Genomic DNA, 22,779 nt, shown 5'->3' on the forward strand with positions numbered 1-22,779 from the left:
ACAAAAACAAAAAGTGCTGGAAGTTCCCTGGTGGCCTAGTGGTTAGGATTCTGAGCTTTCACTGCTGTGGACTGGGTGGCGTGGACAAAAACAAAAAACAAAAGAAAGAAACCCTGATAACTAATCCCTGATTTATATTTCTACGATTGATCCATAGAGAATATTAAGAATTTTGTTAAGGCTTGATTTTAAAAAGTTTTTTTAGTGGCAGTTGGAGAACTCCCATTATAGTTGGATCACTGTCATCTTTTATTAAGTATGTGAATGCACAGTTGTGTGATATGAACATTCACAAAGCAGTCTAATCTGCTCATAGACTCTTTATATGTCAAAAACTCCCTTTTGAAGTCTTTAAAACATAGACTGTCTTTTACATTCATGAATATATGATCATCACCCCTAGGTTTTGTTGGGCCAAAACTTGCTTCAGTATTTATGTAATTTTTTAACCAAGTCCTTGCTTTTTCCCTCTTCTCCTTGAGTTTATCTTTTTAGCTTCTACTTTTTATATCTCTTATTTCTGAGTCTTTGAACTCTTAACACCAAAAATCTTTCTCTAACCCTAATGATTTTTCAAGATCCTAGAAGTTCATTATAAAAAACATTGTAACAAGTATAATTGACAATGAAAGCAGCCTAATTGTTACTACCTGTTATAAAACAATTGTTTACAAAAGCTCTCCATGTAAAAAAACATGACTCAGCAGGGATTGGTTTTCTTCCTCCTTAGAGTTTTTAGAAGAGAGGTGGAATAACAGACAAAAATATATAAAGTGCTTTTTATAGAAGATTCAACTTTTGTGAAACAAACATGGAGAAATGTCAAAAGGGAAACTTGCATTGTAATTACTGTAACTATTAAGACTTTTCAGTCTTTTATCACATTTAAAATATAAAATTTTCATGACATATATATATTTTACATCCTAAGTAAAATATTTAAATGTAAGTAATATGGATTTACAGCCAAGGAGACTAAAACAGCTTTACCCATATTATCTGACGCCTAGTTCTCTCTGAATTAGGTATGTATGTGCCGGGTATTATTATTACTATTCCTTCTTTTGAGACTGAAAAAAAAAAAAAAAAGAAAAAGGATCCAGCTACATTTTTTAGATTTATATTAGTTGTGACTTTATAATGTAATAGTAGAATTTTGAGACATTTTATAATTAGCTTGCTTTTGAATGTTACTTATGTATGTAAGTGCTTCGTGTATTTGGTTTTGTCCTGGTTTTACTATTTTTTTATTGCATCTTTTCCTACTGGGTCAAAAGTTAATTGGTGCCTCAGTTAACACCATTTGGATTAAGCTTTTCTGAATAGTAATAAAAATTAAAAATAATAATGTCTAAAAAGTGTCAGTTATTAACAGCAAGCAATTATATAATGACATTTCCAGAGGTCTTTACTTCTAATTTTTGTTGATTTTATTTATTAAGTTCCATGCATTGTACTTCCCAAAACTAATTCTAAGATAATACTTTAAATTTTTGTACAGAGCTTTAAAGTTTACAAAAGCAGGCCATATATATTCAATTATTATGTATTGGTATAGACCATAACCACATGAAAAATAGATTAGATAGATTATAGTTAATTCTCAACATTTCTTTATGTAACCTTAAAGTTGTACACATATCAGTTCAATTACGTTATTTTACATTATTACTAAATATCAAATATTTTAGATACCCAAGAAATTGAGTCCACAAAATACTTGTATTTTGAAAGACACATACACCATTATTTTTCTTGAGGGAAAAAGCAAGACTCAGACAATAGAATCCCAGCTTACTTCTGCTTGTATAAATCAAGTTATTTAAATAAATGAATTGTGTATGCTGACCTGTTCTACCAATGTGCTACTAGGGGTGTATGAAAAAAAGATGTGCATGGTGGTGGAAGTAGAAAGAGGCATAAAGCGTATTGGAAAACTACCAAATGTCCCCTGCAAATGGGACCTATTCAGAATCAGTAAGCGTATGATGAGTGAAGTGGTTTTGAATATCGCCTTTAGATTCCATGCTGTTACAAGGCCAGCCCTGAACATGGCAACTCTTATTTCCACACACAGTACCTCTTCACTCTCAATTTAACCCCAAAATCTGATGAACCCATTACTCCATACTTGATTTCATGGAACAAGGAGTAGATATAGTTACAAATGATCAATCACAAGCCGTGAACCAAAGCAGCAAGGCATTAACAATTCACACCATTTCGGTCCACTTGCTCAAGCAGAAGATGTGCCAGAATATTTAATGCACAGCTACTTCGTTCAGTTTAAGAAAAGACATGGCTCAGGCTGCATTTTCAAAACGGAGGAGACTTCCTAAGATTTCATACTTCCAAGCCCCAATGTCAACGTTCACCCACATATCAGCAATTAAAATAAACAGGTGTTCTGTAAAGGTCACAACATCTGAATTAAATTTTACCCAGGTAAAAACAGTATGATGACCTATGAAATTCTTCCCCCCAGCGCATCCCTTTTCTGCTTGATCCTATCATACAAATCAGTGTCGCTTACAACAGTATTCAAACACTGTAGACCCCACAGGCAATATGCCGTCAGTTTAATAGGATCACTGAAAAACTAAAGCAGCTGTGAAAGACTGCTCTAACTATAGCAATCATGTGCTTGTCATTTTGTTCAGTGGAGGAAAAATCCAAATTTGGGTAGGCATCAGTATTTAAGAAAACGACTGCTAAATCTTTTCTCATAAGTACCTTAGGGACAATAGGATTTGACATATAGCATGTAAACAAAAGTACACAGCAGCTGTTAGTTTAGCTTTGTTTGAATAAAAATATACTGATATAAATCAAGCAACATAGGAAACAGTATGCTCTCCATCATTCAATCTTCCCAGTAGACCATGCTTTTGAGTGGCGTCTGCTGGTTGCTCCCGGACTGGGAGCTTTCCAACTACTACCTAAAGCTGGATAAGGAACAGTAAAACATATACACACCTTCCTAGCTCAGCTCCCTCCAGGCCTACTTCCTGGATGGGAAGCCGTCAATTCTAGGTGTCTTTTAAGAACTCACCTTGTATCATACAAAAAAGACATTTTAGATCAACTTCATTAATAAAAAATTCAATTGAATTGGTGGGAAATTTCCACATGATGTCCTGCTAACAATAGCTGAGTATTTTTGAGACTTGCGACCTGAAATTTTCTGCCAAAGAGCATATAGAAGTTTCTTTATAGGTAATTATGCTCTGGGCAGTGCCTTTTTTTCATAGTCTCATGTACTCTGACTGAAATGTGAAAATTACAATATTATGTAAATTATGACGCTGGATAGTTAATTGGCACAAATTTTAATTTTTAATTGGAAGCAGGTTATTAAAGCTTTTGATAATTTCCAGTGCTTGAAAAATATATTGATTAAAAAGTCCTATTTTTAGCTTTCCACAGTAGATTCAAATGCAGCGTGCCAAATGTCTCTTTAAATGTCAGGTGTTGGTTTTGGAGAGAGATATACATTCACTAAGTATAGAACTTGACAGGACATTCCAGTCTATATCTTCTTGGTAATTTCTATTAGGTTTCTCTTTAGAGGAACTTTTGGCTCCTTGTCAAAAATTCTTATGCTGCACCCATCACGAATCCAAATAAGTTCAAGCTTCTTATCAGTGATGAAGTGGTTTTAGTATAAGGTCCTCTTGAAGACTGAACAGTTTGTCTTATGATTAGCTTTTGAACTCATTGTGTTTGGAGTTCTTAGAAGGAATTACCTTTATTATTTAAAATAGTTATTTTGACCTTAATCTAATATTATTGCTCTGTTATTTAAGTTTTATTGTGTGCCTTTTCCCACAGTAGCATGATTTAGGATAAAGTACATAAGGATTTTCCAAGACTTTAAAAATAGCCAGCTCTGGTCTTCTCCTGGCTAGTTAATTCTTCATTGCCAAATGGTACTGTTTTCCTTTTATATTTATTTTCTTCTTTAATGTTCAAGATAATTTTATAAGGAAGATTGAAACAAAACTATTGTACGTACCCTAAATGTGCTTCAAAATTCTGGTACATTCGTATTTATTTATCAAATTTTGATCAAATTTTCATTTGGTCACAGAAAGTTACAGATTCTAAGTGATTATGTATAGTTGTACTCATGGTCTTAAAACTTACCGAAAAGACTGCCCACAGTATATCCCAAAGTACTATTTATTTATCCAGTAGACATTTACTGGGGACTTCTTTTACCAAACTAAAAAAAACCATGCCCTCTAACCCCAAAGATTTTGTGATTTACTGGAGGATGGAAGTGGGAGTGGAGAAGATAAGGATTAATAAAAATCAATAAGAGAACAATAAAAGTATAAACAATACTCTGGGAAACATAGAGGATGAAACAATTAATTCTGCCTAAACAACTTGAGATATTTTGGAAGTGACAATTGATATGAGCCTTGAAGGACAAGAATATATTAACAAGTGGAAAGAAAGGGGGAAGACATGCAAGGGAAATAGAACAGCATGAGTGAGAGAAGTATCAGTTAATAGTTATGAAGTTAATATAGCTACTACTTTTAATCATATGATCTATTTACCCATAATGCTCAGTACTAACTATGTCCAGTAAAGTTACTCCTTTTGGCTACATGATCTATTTACCCAACATCCTCAGTCTTAACTCCAAACCCACTGAAACCATTGGATTAATTTCAATTTGCCCTATAGTCATGACTTGAGAATAAACAAAATGGATAAAAAGCTATCATCCATATAACTTCACCTTTCCAGCCATGGAAGGGATCCCCGTGGAATGATCACATTGGACTAATCTATGCATATTGATAGATTTAAGGAATGATTAATTTCCAAATCATTTATGTAATAAAAATGTTGAGGACTTGCTTAAAGGAAATATTGAAATTACAGGAAAGCAAAATTCTGTAAATTTGAGCCAATAGGTAGAACACCTGTAATAAAGGCCTCAAACACAGAAGAAATGCTATGTGTAGCTATGCATACAAAAATCGAAGAAACATAAGATAATGGGAGCCAGCTAACCTCTTGAATGAGGCTATATTTCTGAGTAGCAGTTTGAAAGAGAAGCTCATGGTTTACACACAAAATAATATCCCAGGGTTCATTCCCTGGAAAAGACATAATTTTTTCATTGAGTGTCTATAATGGGCTTTGCTAGCTCATAGCAACATGTAGGATTATGCTCTTTCCAATGTTGAAAAGTGTCTATTGTCCTTGCTAAATCATTGCCCTTATTTCTTGCACATCTATAGGCAGTAGTCTTCTTTAACAGAATGAAGTTTTGCTTCAGAAACAGAAAAAGGAGAACTCTACGTAAAAGAGATAAAACCATTGGTTAAGAACACTTATGAGTTTTTAGTATAGAATATTATGAACATCCACTAAAATGCTTAAAAAGTAATTCTCACTCATGTTAAAATCTATGGTTGAGGTTGAAAAGTCAACTGACTTCTCTTTTTTAAAAAATCAATTATTCTATTATATTTCAAAACTATCATCTTAGGCCAAGTCTTCTTTTTTAGGGAGAGTTCTTTAATTTGAACTGATTAATAAGTTTTATTTTTCAAATATATTAAGCTTATTTATACTTCCTTTCTAAGCGCTTAGGCGTATCGTTTTCTTATGTTTTCTGTACCTTCCTAGTTAGTGGAAACATTGTTTGTTCTTGGAGTGTGCTTTGTCTTCCTTTTCAAGAAGATCATCAAAGTTACTAGTTTGCAGCTTCCAAAAAGAAAGAGCCTTCTAATCCCTAGTTCAGAGGCTAACCTTTATTAGCGCTCTTGTGGTTATAATGAGGACCCTGCTTCCAGCAGGGAGATTCTGGAATACTGAACAGATTATTCAACAAGTTCAGAGCAGATTCTGAAGTCCCTTATAAAACCTGCTTGTGAATACTGCTTTCTTTGCTTTGCTGTTTCTGGTTTCCATAGTATTCCTAATTACATAAATCATGTGGAGCATGGGAGCTGTTTTCCATCCTATATCAACTCTGACACTGCTTGTGTTTTGATATAATTTGTATTTTTTTCTCTAAGCTGTATTTTTTCTTAAATTCTTATAGAAAGTAAAAACCCTGAAAAAGAGTAGAGTTTTGTGTTAGAAAATCTATGAAATTCTTTTCTGGAATCCTTTGGCCTGGCATAAAGAATTTGAAAGTTACTTTGTGACCAGCATCGATGAATAAAGCTGGAAGACTAGAGAATCTGATAAAATGTTCTTAGGTTTAAATTCAAGATTAAATCTTGGATGTAAATCATTCAAGTTTATTACTTACTTCTCAATTTACTTAATGTTTTTTCAATTTAACAGCTGTTTATGTGATGCCTTTCCATGTATAAAAACTGTACTAAGTTCAATGAGTGTACCGATTAAAAGTTTACAAATTAAAATTCAATGCATAGTAACACATGAATGTTGTAGCTAGCTAAAAGCACTGTTGATTCTTAAACTGGGTTTCTTTAGGAAACATTTTAAGCAAAATTAATTTGTATTATACATTTTTTAAATATTAAAGAGTTATAATTCTAAAACTAAGTTTACTTCTTTTTTTATTTCTTTAGTACTGTATGTGACCTAATAGTTTTTAAATGTTTGAGATATCTGTTGTGATAAAACTTATAGAGAGTAGCTATTGTTCCAGGAATGTAAGAATAGTTTCGATATGTGAATTTTAGGAATTAGTTTCTCAGTTTGGTGAGTGAATTTCATGCACACATCTGAAGATGTCTAAATAATCACTGGGTCATGATTTCCTTTTAACTTTATTTACAGTAGTCTTAGAAAATCTTAAACTCTATTTCCAATGTTTTCCTTAGTGATGAATATGTTAGAAGGAATTTAAATTGTGCTTTGATAGAGAGTTGTAGAACTTAGTGCCATAAAACCCATAACTTTTTTACTAAGAACAGAAATCAGCAGAATACCAGTAGCAAAGGCCATTTGCATAACTCAGCCTCTCAGCAGCTCAGCTGAACCTAATTGTAATTCAATTTCCAGATTGCTACGCTAGGCCTCTCTGCATAAAATATGCAACATATAACATAACCAATGACACGGATGTATTTTCTTTGCTGGTGATCTATCTAATTTCTTTTCCAGTAGAAGTATGTATTAGAATAAGGTCGCCAAGCCATATAGTTATTTTGTATGTTTATGTTGTGTCACATGTATATACTTAAAGACAAAGTTTAAAAAAAGTGACATCCTTTCATTTTTCTGGGTGCCCAAGTGTGCTTAAGATTTTTAAAATTTCTTTATTTCTGGCATTTCAGAGGGAAATTAAATCTTGAAAAGTGTTAGCTAGCTGCCATGTTATTTGACTATTTTACACTAGAAAGACTTTATAAGCTAATCGTGTGAAAAAGTGTACAAACATGTCTGTCAAGTCCATATGGATGTTGCAATACAGACCCACAGGTAAATATCCTCTGTTTACAAAATGCATACTGGAATAGCATCCCTAAATCTTTGACTAGTTTATACCCCAGAAGCTTAAAAACAAAAAGGTATGGTAAATGCTTGCTTAAGATCCTCTCCCTTATTTTTAAACAGCCTTGCCACCCTGTTTTATGGGTTATTTAAGTGATGGCAATGAAAAGACTTGAATAGGATGGCTTATAAAGGTGTGGATTATATTTTATGAATAATTCCCGGATGTGATGTTTTAGGTATATAGACCCCTCTACGGGAAGCTATATACAGAAACAACATGGATCATACAATTTTATCAGGACAATGCAAGTAGATTTCAGCAAGGTTGGTTCCAACTCATCTGTGATAAATGAGAAGATAAGGCAATCAGTGCACACCATGACACTCTGTGCAGCTAGTTAGGCACACTTCAGAACTATTCAGGTGTGCTCACAAAGCTTATGAGTCTTGCATGGGGGGTGTCTCAATATAAATACATCCTTCATGGTGGCCACTAGTAATGCAGGAATTGCCTCTTTATGACTTAACCCAGGTCACATATAAATAATAGATGTTAAGAGTTAGCTCTGGTACTGGGGCTGTGTTCCAGGCAGTGTATCTCGTTTGGGTCAAAAGAATTTATTTTCCCTTATTTTCTCGTATAGTTCCTCTGCTTGAAAAATGCCTGCAAAATTCCATCACACCTTTGCGGGGACCAGTTTGGGTCTCTAAGGGAGAAGGTTTCAGCCCCTCAGGAGCTAAGATGTACATCCAAGGAGTTCTTTTGGCCTTGTACCAACGATTAAAGTCTGCAAAAAAATATTATAAACAGGTGAGTCATCCCTCTTTAAAAACTGCTTTATTGTATGTTTTAAAATGTACTTGGTTGTATAGAGGCAATGATTGGCATCATGTCATAAAAGAACTGTGACATGTATTTCGTGAGCTCAGTGCCCGTTTGGGAGCCAAAATGCTTCTTCTGTAATCTCAAAGCCAACAATAATGGGGCTAATTGTATCTATCTTTTGCTGTGGGATGTTATATGTCTCATCTTTTCTTGCTGCATACTGTGCAAAGCGAAGGCAGCTCTTATGTGGAAATTCTCCAGACAGTTACTTTAAATAAGAAAATGAATAGCTCCTAAAGCATCTGAAGCTTTAAATGTTCACCCTTCTATTTTTTTTTCCAGTATGAAATTAGACTTGCTATTGTAGAAGATGGGCTAAAATATAACCAGTCATATTCTGGGAAATGAAATTGTGAATTAACTTCATGTCAAGAGTAACTTATTTCATTTATACTTATTTAACTTGTATGTTTCCGGATCTGAAAGTATAAGAATAGAATTAATGTATTTGAATTTGTTTAAACTAGATTTTGTCCTTTAATTTCTAAGTTTCTATTCTATAATTGTGAGACCGAAAGAGAAAGAGAAAGAGAGGGAGAGAGAGAGAGAGAGACAGAGAGAGAGAGACAGAGTCTGTATGTGTTGGGGAAGAAGGGGGTATGTATGTGAAAACTTTGATATTTATGTTACTACCTATAGGGACTTTGATTTATCTTAAAGTAGAATTCATATTGTAAAGCAGAATGATTGATGCTGTTTATAAAATAAAAATGAAGTTGCCACAATTTTACAATCCTCTGCACTTGATCTTAAGAAGTTAAGCATACATTTTACCACATTAAGTAAGGTCTAGGTTTTACATTTCTAACTGGGAATTTCCAGTTTAGAACAGGGCTCATTATCTCAGACCACAGGCTGCTGAAAAATGAATATTTTGAAAGCATCATGCTATTATTCTCTGTATGCAGGGGGAGGGGAGGTGGGAATGGGATTCAGTCTCAGTGTTCACACAGCACCTCCTGCTGTCTGGTTAGGAAAAGAACAACTTGTATTGACTAGAAGAAATTCTTGAACTAAGGTATCCAGAACTAGCGAGAAACATCTCCCCGTGAGAAACTTTCATTCTCAAAAAGTGGTTAGTTTCCAAGTTAATTATGTCAGTGTATCCAGAAATGGGATTATTATCATAGATAAGGCTATTTATAATAATAAATAAAAGAAATAAAAATCCAAACTTATTTTTAATATCTTTATTAAGCTAATATCATATATAAAAACTGGTGTAAAACATTTTTTTTTGTATTCAGATTAAGTCATTTTAACAGAAATATTTAACTTTTAGGATACAATGATATTATACTATGCATTATGACCAATTTAATTACAGTCATTTATTTGGTATTAAATGGCTTGATTCTACTAATTTGACAGTTTAAAATTATTTAATGTTAAGAAAACATGAGACGATTCTCCAATGCAAGAAAAGCATTGTTTAAATCAAATCTAAAAAAATTTGAACAATTTAAATCAAATCTAAAAAAAAAGAAACATAAGTTTCATTTAAAGTGAGGGTGTTAGAGATAATAAATAGCTCAGAAAGTAGTTGTGGCATGTTTGTTTTCTCTTCCATTGTTCTAAACATTTAAAAGTTTAAGTAGATATAAACAATTGTACTGGACTGAAAAGTTCCTTGTATTGTGAGAAGAAAATGCTTTAAGAATTACTGCTTTGGTTTAAAAATTTTCTTTATCACTCAAAGTTGATGAGAAATACATCTTATTAAAAGAAATATTAAATGTAAATGTGAACAAAATTAACATTTTTAGCGTCTCTGAATGTCTGAGCATCTGATTGTCTATATCATCAACATTATGACTTTCAACATTATGCCAAATTTAGGAATATTTTAAGAATCTAGGCTCTTTGCCATTTCTAACTAAACCTTTTTATTTTGCACACTTATAATAACTTAAAGTTTTTCACTCAACAGTTTTTATATGACACCTGGTTAAGTTTTATTTTAAAATACAAAATTGAAGAAAAAAAAAGAAATTTGCCTATTATGCATTTCCATGCAAATTCCCATTTCTTTTAGGTATACCCAATTATATGTATTCTCGAGTCTCTTTTCTTTTGTATTGTTATATCATGACAATTTAAAATTATCTGCAATCTTCATAAAAGTCACTGAAGTGGTACCATTATCGAGTCATCAGTGGTTAAGTGTTAAGTCTGGCGGTAGCTTTATTTGTGAGTAAGATTTCTTAGCAAATATTCCTCTTAGCATTAATTAACTTTATTTGAACTGCATTTACTTCATTTGACCTTAGGGATAGCCTTTTCTGTTTAGTTTTATATAAGATTGCTTTTGGTAAAATGGATGATAATTCCTATTTCCTTAACAAGCCTAAGCTTATAAATTATAGAATTCTATGACCTCTTGATATCATTTCCACTTATTCCACTTCTGAGATCATATATAAAGACAACAACATTGTTTTACCAGGATTCTGTCAAAAGTTTGTAGGCTTTAAATTGATGTTTTGGAATTCCCCAAGGAAATTTCTTTTAAATAAATTGTGATAACAGAGCTTTAAAAGAAGAGTCAGAACTCCCGGTTTTATGTTTACAAACTTACTCACTTTTCAGTTTTTAACTTTAACTTGTCTATTACAAGCATGCAACTGAATTAAGCCCACTACATTAATATGGTCTTAAAAATATACTGATTCGTGTATATAAAATGAGATATTATATTCAGGACAGCATAAAGTCACTTAGTCTTACATTTATCACATTTAGTTCCTTAAAAGTGGAAACATTTTAGAAATTGCTCAGAGCTAAGCAGAATGTATTTAATTGGTGATCTTTGAAGTCGTGTAAATGCTTTCCTATGAAATGCAGTTAACACTTTCAGCGACAGGGCCGTTCCATCTCATTAGCATTCTTGTTATGTGGTGGTGCTGATGGTGGGGTGTTGAAGTAGGAATGCCATTGTGTGGAGTTCCAGTGTTTGGGGACAAACACTGCTGTGGAGGGAACGTGTGAAAAGGCCACAGTCCTGTCAGTGAATGAGGAAGGCTGTGCTTTCTGTGTGCTTCAAGCAGGGAAGCTGTCATTCATAGGCCTAACACAGCTAAACAGAGGCCAAAACACAACCCTGCACTACCTTTTAAAATGATATTAGTGATTTTTAAACATGATCTTCTTTATTTATGATCCTCCATAGAGCTTTTAGTCGCTGTGAGTAAACAAAATATATGTCAGTCTGTTCAGCAGCACTGTAGAGATCCGTAAAAGTCCATGGAGCTGTGCCAGGAGGCCATATAAATAATGATTTGGAACGGCTGATCTTAAGTACGAACCTGATTTTTGAGAAATAGATAATTCTGGAAATGTCTTCCTAATTTTGATACTCCTTTGAATTTTTTTCCCCCAAGCAACAAAATTCCTGGAGACTTTTACATAGCGAAGGCATAGCACTCTTCTTTTAAAATACGGTTTTTAAAAGAACTCATAAACACACAGTTTTGATCCTTTAAAGTGGTTCACAGTGTGGTCTAACAGTTGTTGTCGTTTGTATAGTCATTTCTGAAATTCAGGGAGACACAAAGGAAATGAGTATCTAACTATAATGTCTTAACAACCATCATCTTAATTATGAAGAAAATCATAGTCCCTCTGGTAGTTAAGACATGAAAAAATTTGAAGGAATGTTTAGTACTACTCCTAACTTTCAGCACTTTTGAAAGAAATGATGAACTTTGAAATTAAATTTTAGCTTGTTTGACAGATTTTTTAAAATAATCAGAAAAATATCCTTAAATATTTCTTAAACTCTTGGGATATTTCTAAACTTTGGCAGTATATTGAAAGAAATGACAATTTCTATTTATGTCTGAAACTGCAGGGAAATGTTTTATTTCTGTAATTTTAATTTGGAAATAGGTACTTAGGCTATTTGTAATAGGTCATTACTTAATGAAGTTTGTTGAAAATTGTAATTTTCTACCTGAGTGATTTTTTTGGGGGTGTATATGGTCCTTTTTGTTTAGTAATTTAAGCAAGGTACTTTTTTGAATGCTATTATATTCTAATGTTCCATATTTGATGCATTAGGTTTAAAAATCTCAGATACTAAGTTTCTATTTCAAAGATTAAGTTTCACTTTTTAAACTGGAACTGTACTGTAACTTTATTGTGTGGGCATATAATTAGATGAGGAAATGACCATCCAACATCAGCATATATTGGTTTTGCAGTTTAAACCTGAAATGTATTTTATTATTACATTAGACTAACTTCTACCAAAGCACTTATAGTTTGTTAAAAGAATTCCTAAGTTAATATTGGTTCGCTTTACCCACACTTTTCAATAAGTTTGGTACTTAGATATAAAAGCAATAATAATAATATAATTCTATTCAGAATAAATTCAGTTCAAAATGTGCTTGAATTACATTTAGTGCTGACAGAATTTGTTTATTACAAAAAGTATCTTTAAGGAATCTAATATTTTAATTTCCCATAAAAGAAGTGTTGAGAGTTTGTCTTTTCAGATCTGTGTTGTAGGTCAATCAAAATCATTTATTGGTCCTAACATTATTGAAGGAAAAACTGTTTCTATTTCATTTTCTATATATGCTTTTTCCTTAGTATACCAGCTACTTTTTTTTTCTAGCTTTATTGAGAGATAATTGACATATAACACTGTGTAAGTTCAGGGTATCCAATGTGATTATTTTATACACTTATGTATTGTGACATGATCACCGCAGTAGGATTAGTTAACACCTCTGTCACCTCACATAATTAACATATCTTGTTTTTGCAGTGAGGACATTCAAGATCTACTCTCTTAGCAACTTTTCAATATATAATACAGTACTGTTAACTGTGGTCACTTGCTATACATCAGATCCCCATTTATCTATATATTAAAAATTGAGCTCTTTTCTTGATTTAGCCTTCCAGGAGCAATACCCAAAATATTCCAGTTTTGAACTTCTTGATGTCCTTTGAAACCTTGGAACAAAATCTATAATATATAAACATAATTTACTATTTAAAACATTAAAACAATGTTATAGATGTTTCAAGACGAAAACTACTACTGAAGGTTCTGATAGGTAATTTTTTAGAATATTAGGTTGTTTATAGATTTGAGTGATTGTTGAATTTTTCCCCCCTAAAACCAAGCTACATTCTAGTTACTTGAAGTATTTTAAGACCTTAAACTTGTGTCTTTTTCTAAGTGTCATGCTTTGAGAAGGCCTAACATCAGTTAAATGAAGTGAAAATTGCATTCTTGTCTTGATAGAGATGAAAATGGATTTCTGGTCATGAAATAGATGTAGTTGTCACTTTTTAAAAAAGGTGTCAGCAGTTTGCTTCAGCGAGTAAGGTGCCAATTCAGTATGGCAGTAAACTTGTGATCTGAGCAATCAATAAAATGCTTCAATAACTTCTGCTTCATTACACTTATAATAAGAGGCTATAGATCCATGGCACATAAAATGTTGATAAAGAGAATATGTGGGGACCGACTGTGACGATTTTCTTGAAAGTACAGTAAGTGCAATATTGCCACCTAGAGTTTGTGCATAGGTAATTATCGCAGAGAGGGAGAAAAAACTGACAATGGGATAAAAAAGAAATGATATTGAAATGCTGTTTATTTTTCTTCCTTTATCCATGACACATTTATCTTCATGGAACATTCCATTTGATTCGCCATAAAACTGTTCAGGTCAGGAAAAAATTTTCAAATCTGTATTTTTTTCTAATTTTCTTAGAATTAATTACACTACCAAATGTTAAATATGTATTTGTGGTTCAAAATTGAACTTTTTTTTTAACCATGAAAACTCTGTATTAAATAACTCACTTTGGAAAAAAATTCGACTTAAAGATTGTCCGTTTTTACAAGATAATTCAATTATATAAAAACAATTTATTGACATCTCAGTTGGATACCTTTCAATTAAAAATATTATCTTTTTTAATATTAAACACTCCTTCAAAAATTAAGAGCCAACTTAGTGAAAAGTGGAATTTAAAAATAACTATGTAAGAAAATAGACTTTCCTGCTTATGTGATTTTGAAAATTTTAATTAACTGTAAGTTCCATTTGTGGATTGTTTAAAATACGTCTTCATCTTTACATAAACACTTTAAAAAATGCTAATTATCTCTATTTTTCTTGATTAATTAAAAGATTATTTAATAATATTTTTGAATGAGTTAATATGGAAAATACATTTTGAAATATGTAAAATACATTAGTAAAATAGTAAAAATTAGTAAAATCAGTAAAATACATTACTGAGGTCTTTCTCCCTCTGAACTGGTGACTGAAAATGCCTATTGCATAATAGAAAAATTTTTTGAATCTGCATTTAAATGTTTTATGATACTTAATATAAAGAAAACTTAATATAGGTATTGATGACTTAATAAGGAAAGTTAATCTGGAAAGTTTATTATTTTTATTCTCCCATTTATTTTTCAATTTGTATAGATAACTTTTATAAGTTTATAGACCTTGGCCTTCACATTTCCATAAGAAAAATAATTTGGCATTAATATATTAGTAATGCATTTTTCTAATATTATACTATTTAGGTATTTTCTGTTCTCATACATCTATGTGTGAATGACTTCTACAATTGTAAAAAATGGAAATGATTGTAACATTAATTTATTTTCCTTTTCTGATCAAAGTTTTATCCTCAAATATCCTAATATTATATTATCTCAACTTACATTTAACTTAAGACAACTCATCAGATGAAGAGCTCTTATTTTGAGATTTTAATCGTACTGAGTAGAAAATGTTGCATCTTAAAACCTCTAAATAAGTATAGAATTTTTCTGGTAAAGTAAGTGAAAGTAGACATGACAAATTTTCTTTTAAATTACTCAACCACCTAAAGGTATTATTGCCTATGACTCTTTTGAAATGAGAATAAATTTTACAGAGTTACAGCAGCAAAGTGAAAGAGTGTGTTTGATAGATTCCCTGAACAGTTTCAACACCCACAGGTATTATTTGTAAGAAAACAATCATGCGGAGTCTTCAGCTGGTTAGAGAGGGCACAGCATTCTATCTTCACCTGACATCCTATCTGTTCCGTCAACATCCTGGGCCCCCTGCCTGCCGCCCCCTCCTTGCAAAACAATAATGCTCCCTGAGAGGTTTGTGTGAATGGACAAGAATATGAATTTTTTTTTCCCTTGAAGAGCTAAAACAGTATTGAAGGCATATTCTTAGGGGGAGGAAAAACAACTGTCTTGAGGATTGACTAGTATTTTCTATTCTAATTGATCAATGTTGTGAGTAATTGATAGTTAAAGTCTTTGATTATTAAGTCTGACTACTGATTGATGAAAGGGAGACTCTTAAGTGTAAACATTCTGGAAATAGTTGCTTTATTTTATTAAGAGAAATGTGGTTTTCTCTCACCTGTTTTTAATAGCATAGCTTGAATAAACGTCAATCATAACAACATATTGCTGATTTTCAAATAATATAATTCATTATTTGCTTATATTTTATGTATGTAACAGCAGATGGAAATGAGTATAACATTAATTTACTACTCTCTTCCGTCAAATTTTCTCATTAACTATGTCAGAAAAACAATTTTACATAATTTCCTAAAAAATAATTAGCATCCTGTTACATTTAAGATTTCAAGTTCCTAAACAGAGCCAATCATGCATGGAAAAAGAATAGGGCAAGAGTCCATTCATCAGCACTCAGTGTATGTCACTGGGAAGTAAATGTTGAAAGTATCAGAGAACAGAGTGATAGCATAAATAAAAGGCACTAGAAAGGTGCTAGTCTTCAGGCTTGGCAAGCCACAGGTGAGTTATATCTTCTAAAGCCATACTGCTCAATACACTATCCCCATGTGGTTTCACAATTTAAATTAATTTTAAGTAAAAAAAATAAAAAATTAAATAAAATTTTAAAATCCTGATTATACTTCTGGCCCTGGATTCCACATTCTATGACTAACACAAAGACAAAGGATCTTTTATCATGATCTGGTTTTAATTTGGCGTTGGGTAGATAAGGTAACCTAGTCTTCACAAAACAAAATAAATTATGAAACACACACACACACACACACACACAGAGACACACACAGCCCTAGGGCACAGTGTATTCACCATCCAACCACCAGATGGACACCTTTAGGGGTTGCAGTGTCTCTCAGGATCCCTATCAATAAACTATATAGTGAGGTGTCCTTAAGGACTATCATTCTGGCAGTCACTGAATTAATCTTGTCTTGTTTGGTGCGAAAAGATTCCCTTTCCTCCTCCCCGAGAAATAGAGAGGCAAAGAAGACAGACTCAAATGATAAAGTGTTGAATACTCCTAAGGAGCTCAGTCTGTGTGTTAGCCAGTGTTGAAGATACAGGAGAACTATCCCAGACCTTGCCTTTAGGAAGCTTACATTCTTGTTCTGGAGATAAAACATACCCACATGAAACTATTAGGAAATATGCTTATAAGTATATAATTAAGTGCTAAAAAATATGGTATAGATTATATGTTATACGTGAACTTAAATTTAAAAAAGGTAAAAAGTAGAATAAAAGCATTTTAAGGCCGCAATGAACTTTGGAGGCCATCTAGTACAGTCCTCTCATCTTACAGATAATAATAAGAGTAACAGTATTAATAATACCTCATTGTGTTGTTGTGAGAAATAAATAGTTAATGTATATAAAACTCTTAACATAGTACCTAGGACATAGTAAGTGGCCAGTATGTGTTAGCTATCATCATTCATCATCATCTTTATTATTAATTTTTCTGCTTTACTGAGGTATAACTGACAAATAAAATTATAGGACATTTAAAGTCTACATTGTGTTAATTTGACATATATATTGTAAAAGAATTCTCACCATCTAGTTAACATGTACATCACCTTGTGTGTATATATATATATATATATATTTATTTATATATTTATATTTATATGTATGTGAGAACATTTAAGTTCAACTCTTTGAGCACATTTCAGTTACATAATACAGTGTTATCAGCTATAGTCACCATGTTTTACATTAGATCCTCAGACCTTATTCATCTTATAGCTGAAAGTTTGTACTCTCTTACCAACCTCTCCCTATTTTCCCTACCCCCAGCCCCTTGCACCCACTTTTCCATTCTTTGTTTCTATGAGTTTGACTTTTTAGATTCAGCATATAAGTGATACCTTTATTATTAATGTTGTAGATAAGGCAATTGAGGTAGAGTTGTAATGGGACTAGAGCCCCATCATTGCTGTTAGAGTAGGTAAGTTATGCTTCAATAACTGAAATATGAGGAGGTTTTAAAAAGAGACTCATACAGGCAATGGCATGAAGTTGGGAGTAAGATATTATTTTCAAACAGGTCATACTTGGTACAAAAAAGGTTATTGGTGGCCTTTGAAAGATGATGAAATCTTAAGAGTGAATAGGGTTAAAGAAAGAACTGATGTTGAAGAAATAGAGCAGTGGGTATAGATAAGACTTTTCAGACGTTGAGGTTGATCCATATTTTTTGGAGGCTCACAGTATATTAAATAATTTTAAAATGTCAAAACAAGATTTTAAAACCGTTGGATGTATTTTACATGACTACACTTAAAATTAACTCTATCAACAACTCCTCCCTAATAAGACATAATTGTTCTACTTTTTGTATTACAAGATTCATAAAAATATTAATTCATAATCCATATAGGTAGCTTGGTCTGGTGATGGGACAAAAGTTTTATAACAGCTGTCTCTTTGGTTGACTCTGTCACTGTATCTCTTTGACTGTATGTATAACTTTATTAGGAGGTAAGGAAAAATGCTAAATTTGTGGCCTGTTTTGAGTACAAGACTGAGGACAAAAGCCTTCCTCAGCCTCAGGATTGAAGCATCTGAGATCTTGGAATGTTTGAGGACTGTAGATGGGGAATGAAAGTCACTTAGTTTGGAAACCATACCCTAGAGTTTACTTTAGGAAGGAGATACATTTTTCAAGAAAGCAAATTCACACACACTCTAGACAAGGTATGGAAAAAAGTATTTAAAAATGTTTGTCTAAATCTGATTTGACCTTTCACACAAGGTACCACTCATGGTAGTCGGGAAATGGTAAAAACTAAAGTTGGTTGAGGCCAGATAATTTAACTAATTCTTTTAGATAACGCCCAGCCTTTTGGCTAAAGGGGCTCAGATACTCATATTTCTGCCCTTCTGTGTTCCTTCCCAGAAAGGTTTATTGGGGGAGGGGGCGTTAAGTCACAACTGGTGTTGTTTCTCTGCAGGTACACATAGACCAAAAAGGGGTAGTTTTAAGGAATGACTGACTAGATATTCAACTTTCATATGTACTTTTTACTAAAATTATCCTCCCTGAGAATGTGCCTGCAGCAGAGGTGCATGCCACTTCTCCTTTCCCATCTGCCATCATCCTTAGGCAAAACACACCTCTCCCTTATCCTGAATCTACTCTGGTGCTTCACCCCGGAGTGTAAAAAGCTCCAGGATATCAAACAGAGGGACATTTTGAAATGTTGGTGCCATAAACTTCTTGTAGGGCTCTGAATATTTCCTTGTTATAAAAGTGTTTCTGTTAAAGTAGAAATGGGATAGAAATATATGAAGTTGATGAGAAAAAGGAACAGGTAACCTTCTGATTGTTAAAGAAGAGCTTTCCCATATAATTTTATTATTTTTAATATCTTTATTGGAGTATAATTTCTTCACAATGTTGTGCTAGTTTCCACTGCACAGCAAAGTGAATCAGCCATATACATCCATATATCCCCATATCCCCTCCCTCTTGCGTCTCCATCCCACCTTCCCTATCCCACCCCTCTAGGTGGTCACAGAGCACCGAGCTGATCTCCCTGTGCTATGCGGCTGCTTCCCAGTAGCTCTCTATCTTACATTTGGTAGTGTATATATGTCAATGCTACTCTCTTACTTCGTCCCAGCTTATCCTTCCCCCTCCCCGTGTGCTCAAGTCCATTCTCCATATCTGCGTCTTTATTCCTGTCCTGCCCCTAGGTTCATCAGAACCATTTTCTTTTTTAAGATTCCATATATATGTGTTAGCATACAGTATTTGTTTTTCTCTTTCTGCCTTACTTCACTCTGTATGACAGACTCTAGGTCCAACCACCTCACTACAAATAACTCAATTTCGTTTCTTTCTGTGCCTGAATAATATTCCATTGTATATATGTACCACATCTTCTTTATCCATTCATCTGTTGATGGACACTTAGGTTGCTTCCATGTCCTGGCTATTGTAAATAGAGCTGCAATGAACATTTTGGTACATGACTCTTTAAATTATGGTTTTCTTTTTTTTTTTTTTTTGCCGTATGCGGGCCTCTCACTGTTGTGGCCTCTCCCATTGCGGAGCACAGGCTCTGGACGCGCAGGCTCAGCGGCCATGGCTCACGGGCCCAGCTGCTCCGCGGCATGTGGGATCTTCCCGGACCAGGGCACGAACCCGTGTCTCCTGCATCGGCAGGCGGATTCTCAACCACTGCACCACCAGGGAAGCCCTAAATTATGGTTTTCTTAAGGTATATGCCCAGTAGTGGGATTGCTGGGTCGTATGGTAGTTGTATTTGTAGTTTTTTAAGGAACCTCCATACTGTTCTGCATAGTGGCTGTATCAGTTTACATTCCCACCAACAGTGCAAGAGGGTTCCCTTTTCTCCACACCCTCTCCAGAATTTATTGTTTCTAGATTTTTTTGATGATGGCCTTTCTGACCGGTATGAGATGATATCTCATTGTAGTTTTGATTTGCATTTCTCTAATGATTAATGATGTTGAGCATTCTTTCATGTGTTTGTTGGCAATCTGTATATCTTCTTTGGAGAAATTTCTATTAGGTCTTCTGTCCATTTTTGGATTGGGTTGTTTGTTTTTTTGTTATTGAGCTGCATGAGTTGCTTATAAATTTTGGAGATTAATCCTTTGTCATTTGCATCATTTGCAACTGTTTTCTCCCATTCTGAGGGTTGCCTCTTGGTCTTGTTTATGGTATCCTTTGCTGTGCAAAAGCTTTTAAGTTTCATTAAGTCCCATTTGTTGATTTTTGTTTTTATTTCCATTACTCTAGGAGGTGGGTCAAAAGGATCTTGCTGTGATTTATGTCATAGAGTGTTCTGCCTATGTTTTCCTCTAAGAGTTTGATAGTGTCTGGCCTTACATTTAGGTCTTTAACCCATTTTGAGTTTATTTTTGTGTATGGTGTTAGGGAGTGTTCTAATTTCATACTTTTACATGTAGCTGTCCAGTTTTCCCAGCACCACATATTGAGAGGCTTTCTTTTCTCCACTGTATATCCTTCCCTCCTTTATCAAAGGTAAGGTGACCATACGTGTGTGGGTTTATCCTTGGGCTTTCTGTCCTGTTCCATTGATCTTTATTTCTGTTTTTGTGCCAGTACCATATTGTCTTGATTACTGTAGCTTTGTAGTATAGTCTGAAGTCAGGAAGCCTGATTCCTCCACCTCTGTTTTTCTTTCTCAGGATTGCTTTGGCTATTCGGGGTCTTTTGTGGTTCCATACAAATTGTGAAATTTGTTCTAGTGCTGTGAAAAATGCCATTGGTAATTTGATAGGGATTTCACTGAGTCTGTAGATTGCTTTGCGTAATATATTCATTTTCACAATGTTGATACTTCCAACCCAAGGACATGGTATATCTCTCCATCTGTTTGTATCATCTTTAATTTCTTTCATCAGTGTCTTACAGTTTTCTGCCTACGGCTTTTTTTTTGTCTCTTTAGGTAAGTTTATTCCTAGGTATTTTATTCTTTTTGTTCCAGTAGTAAATGGGAGTGTTTCCTTAATTTCTCTTTCAGATTTTTCATCATTAGTATATAGGAATGCAAGAGATTTCTCTACATTAATTTTGTATCCTACTATGCCAAATTCATTGATTAGCTCTAGTAGTTTTCTGGTGGCATCTTTAGCATTTTCTATATATAGTATCATGTCATCTGCAAACAGTGACCCTTCTTTTCCGATTTGGATTCCTTTTATTTCCTTTTTGTCCCTGTTTGCTGTGGGTTTGTCATATATGGCCTTTATTATGTTGAGGTAGGTTCCCTCTATGCCTGCTTTCTGGAGAGTTTTTATCATAAATGGGTGTTGAATGTTGTCGAAAGCTTTTTCTGCATCTATTGAGATTTTCATATGGTTTTTATCCTTCAATTTGTCAATATGGTGTATCACATTGATTGACTTGTGTATATTGAAGAATTCTTGCATTCCTGGGATAACCCCCACTTGATCATGGTGTATGATCCTTTTTATGTGCTGTTGGATTCTGTTTGCTCGTATTTTGTTGAGAATTTTTGCATCTATGTTCATCAGTGATACTGGCCAGTAGTTTTCTTTTTTTGTGACATCTTTGTCTGGTTTTGGTATCAGGGTGATGGTGGCTTGTAGAATGAGTTTGGGAGTGTTCCTCCCTTTACTATATTTCGGAAGAGTTTGAGAAGGATAGGTGTTAGATCTTTTGTAAATGTTTGATAGAAGTTGTCTGTGAATCCATCTAGTTCTGGGCTTTTGTCTGTTGGAAGAATTCTAATCACAGTTTCAATTTCAGTGCTTGTAATTGGTCTGTTTATATTTTCTATTTCTTCCTGGTTCAGTCTCAGAAGGTTGTGCTCTTCTAAGAATTGGTCGATTTCTTCCAGGTTGTCCATTTTATTGGCATATAGTTGCTTGTAGTAATCTCTCATGATCCTTTGTATTTCTGCACTGTCAGTTGTTACTTCTTCCTTTTCATTTCTAATTCTGTTGATTTGAGTCTTCTCCCTTTTTTTCTTGATGAGTCTGGCTAATGGTTTATCAATTTTGTTTATCTTCTCAAAGAGCCAGCTTTTAGTTTTATTGATCTTTGCTATTGTTTCCTTCCTTTCTTTTTCATTTATTTCTGATCTGATCTTTATGATTTCTTTCCTCTGCTAAGTTTGGGTGTTTTTTTGTTTTTTTGTTTTTTTGTTTTTTACAGTATGTAGGCCTCTCTCTGTTGTGGCCTCTCCCATTGTGGAGCACAGGCTCCGGACGCGCAGGCTCAGCGGCCATGGCTCACGGGCCCAGCCACTCCGCAGAATGTGGGATACTCCCGGACCAGGGCACGAACCCACATCCCCTGTATTGGCAGGCAAACTCTCAACCACTGCCCCACCAGGGAAGCCCTGGGGTTTTTTTGTTCTTCTTTCTCTAACTGCTTTAGTGTATGGTTATGTTGTTTATTTAAGATGTTTCTTGTTTCTTGAGGTAGGATTATATTGCTATAAATTTCTCTTCTAGAACTGCTTTTGCTGCATCACATAGGTTTTAGGTCATTGTGCTTTCATTGTCATTTGTTTCTAGATATTTTCTGATTTCCTCTTTGATTTCTTGGTTATTTAGTAGCGTATTGTTAGCCTCTATGTGTTTGTATTTTTTATAGTTTTTTTCCTGTAACTGTTAC

At 33.7% G+C, this 22,779-nt stretch overlaps 1 protein-coding gene across 1 annotated transcript in view; it reads left to right on the forward strand.

The window, feature by feature from the left end:
- DCDC1 (doublecortin domain containing 1) overlaps positions 1-22,779 on the forward strand; it is a 458,528-nt gene that overhangs the window by 103,402 nt on the left and 332,347 nt on the right. The window contains 1 exon segment of the mRNA XM_067038066.1: positions 8,085-8,251. Within this exon segment, the coding sequence (XP_066894167.1) occupies positions 8,085-8,251 (167 nt within the window).

This window comes from Kogia breviceps, chromosome 7, assembly GCF_026419965.1.
Source record: "Kogia breviceps isolate mKogBre1 chromosome 7, mKogBre1 haplotype 1, whole genome shotgun sequence".
In the NCBI taxonomy this organism is placed as follows: domain Eukaryota; kingdom Metazoa; phylum Chordata; class Mammalia; order Artiodactyla; family Physeteridae; genus Kogia; species Kogia breviceps.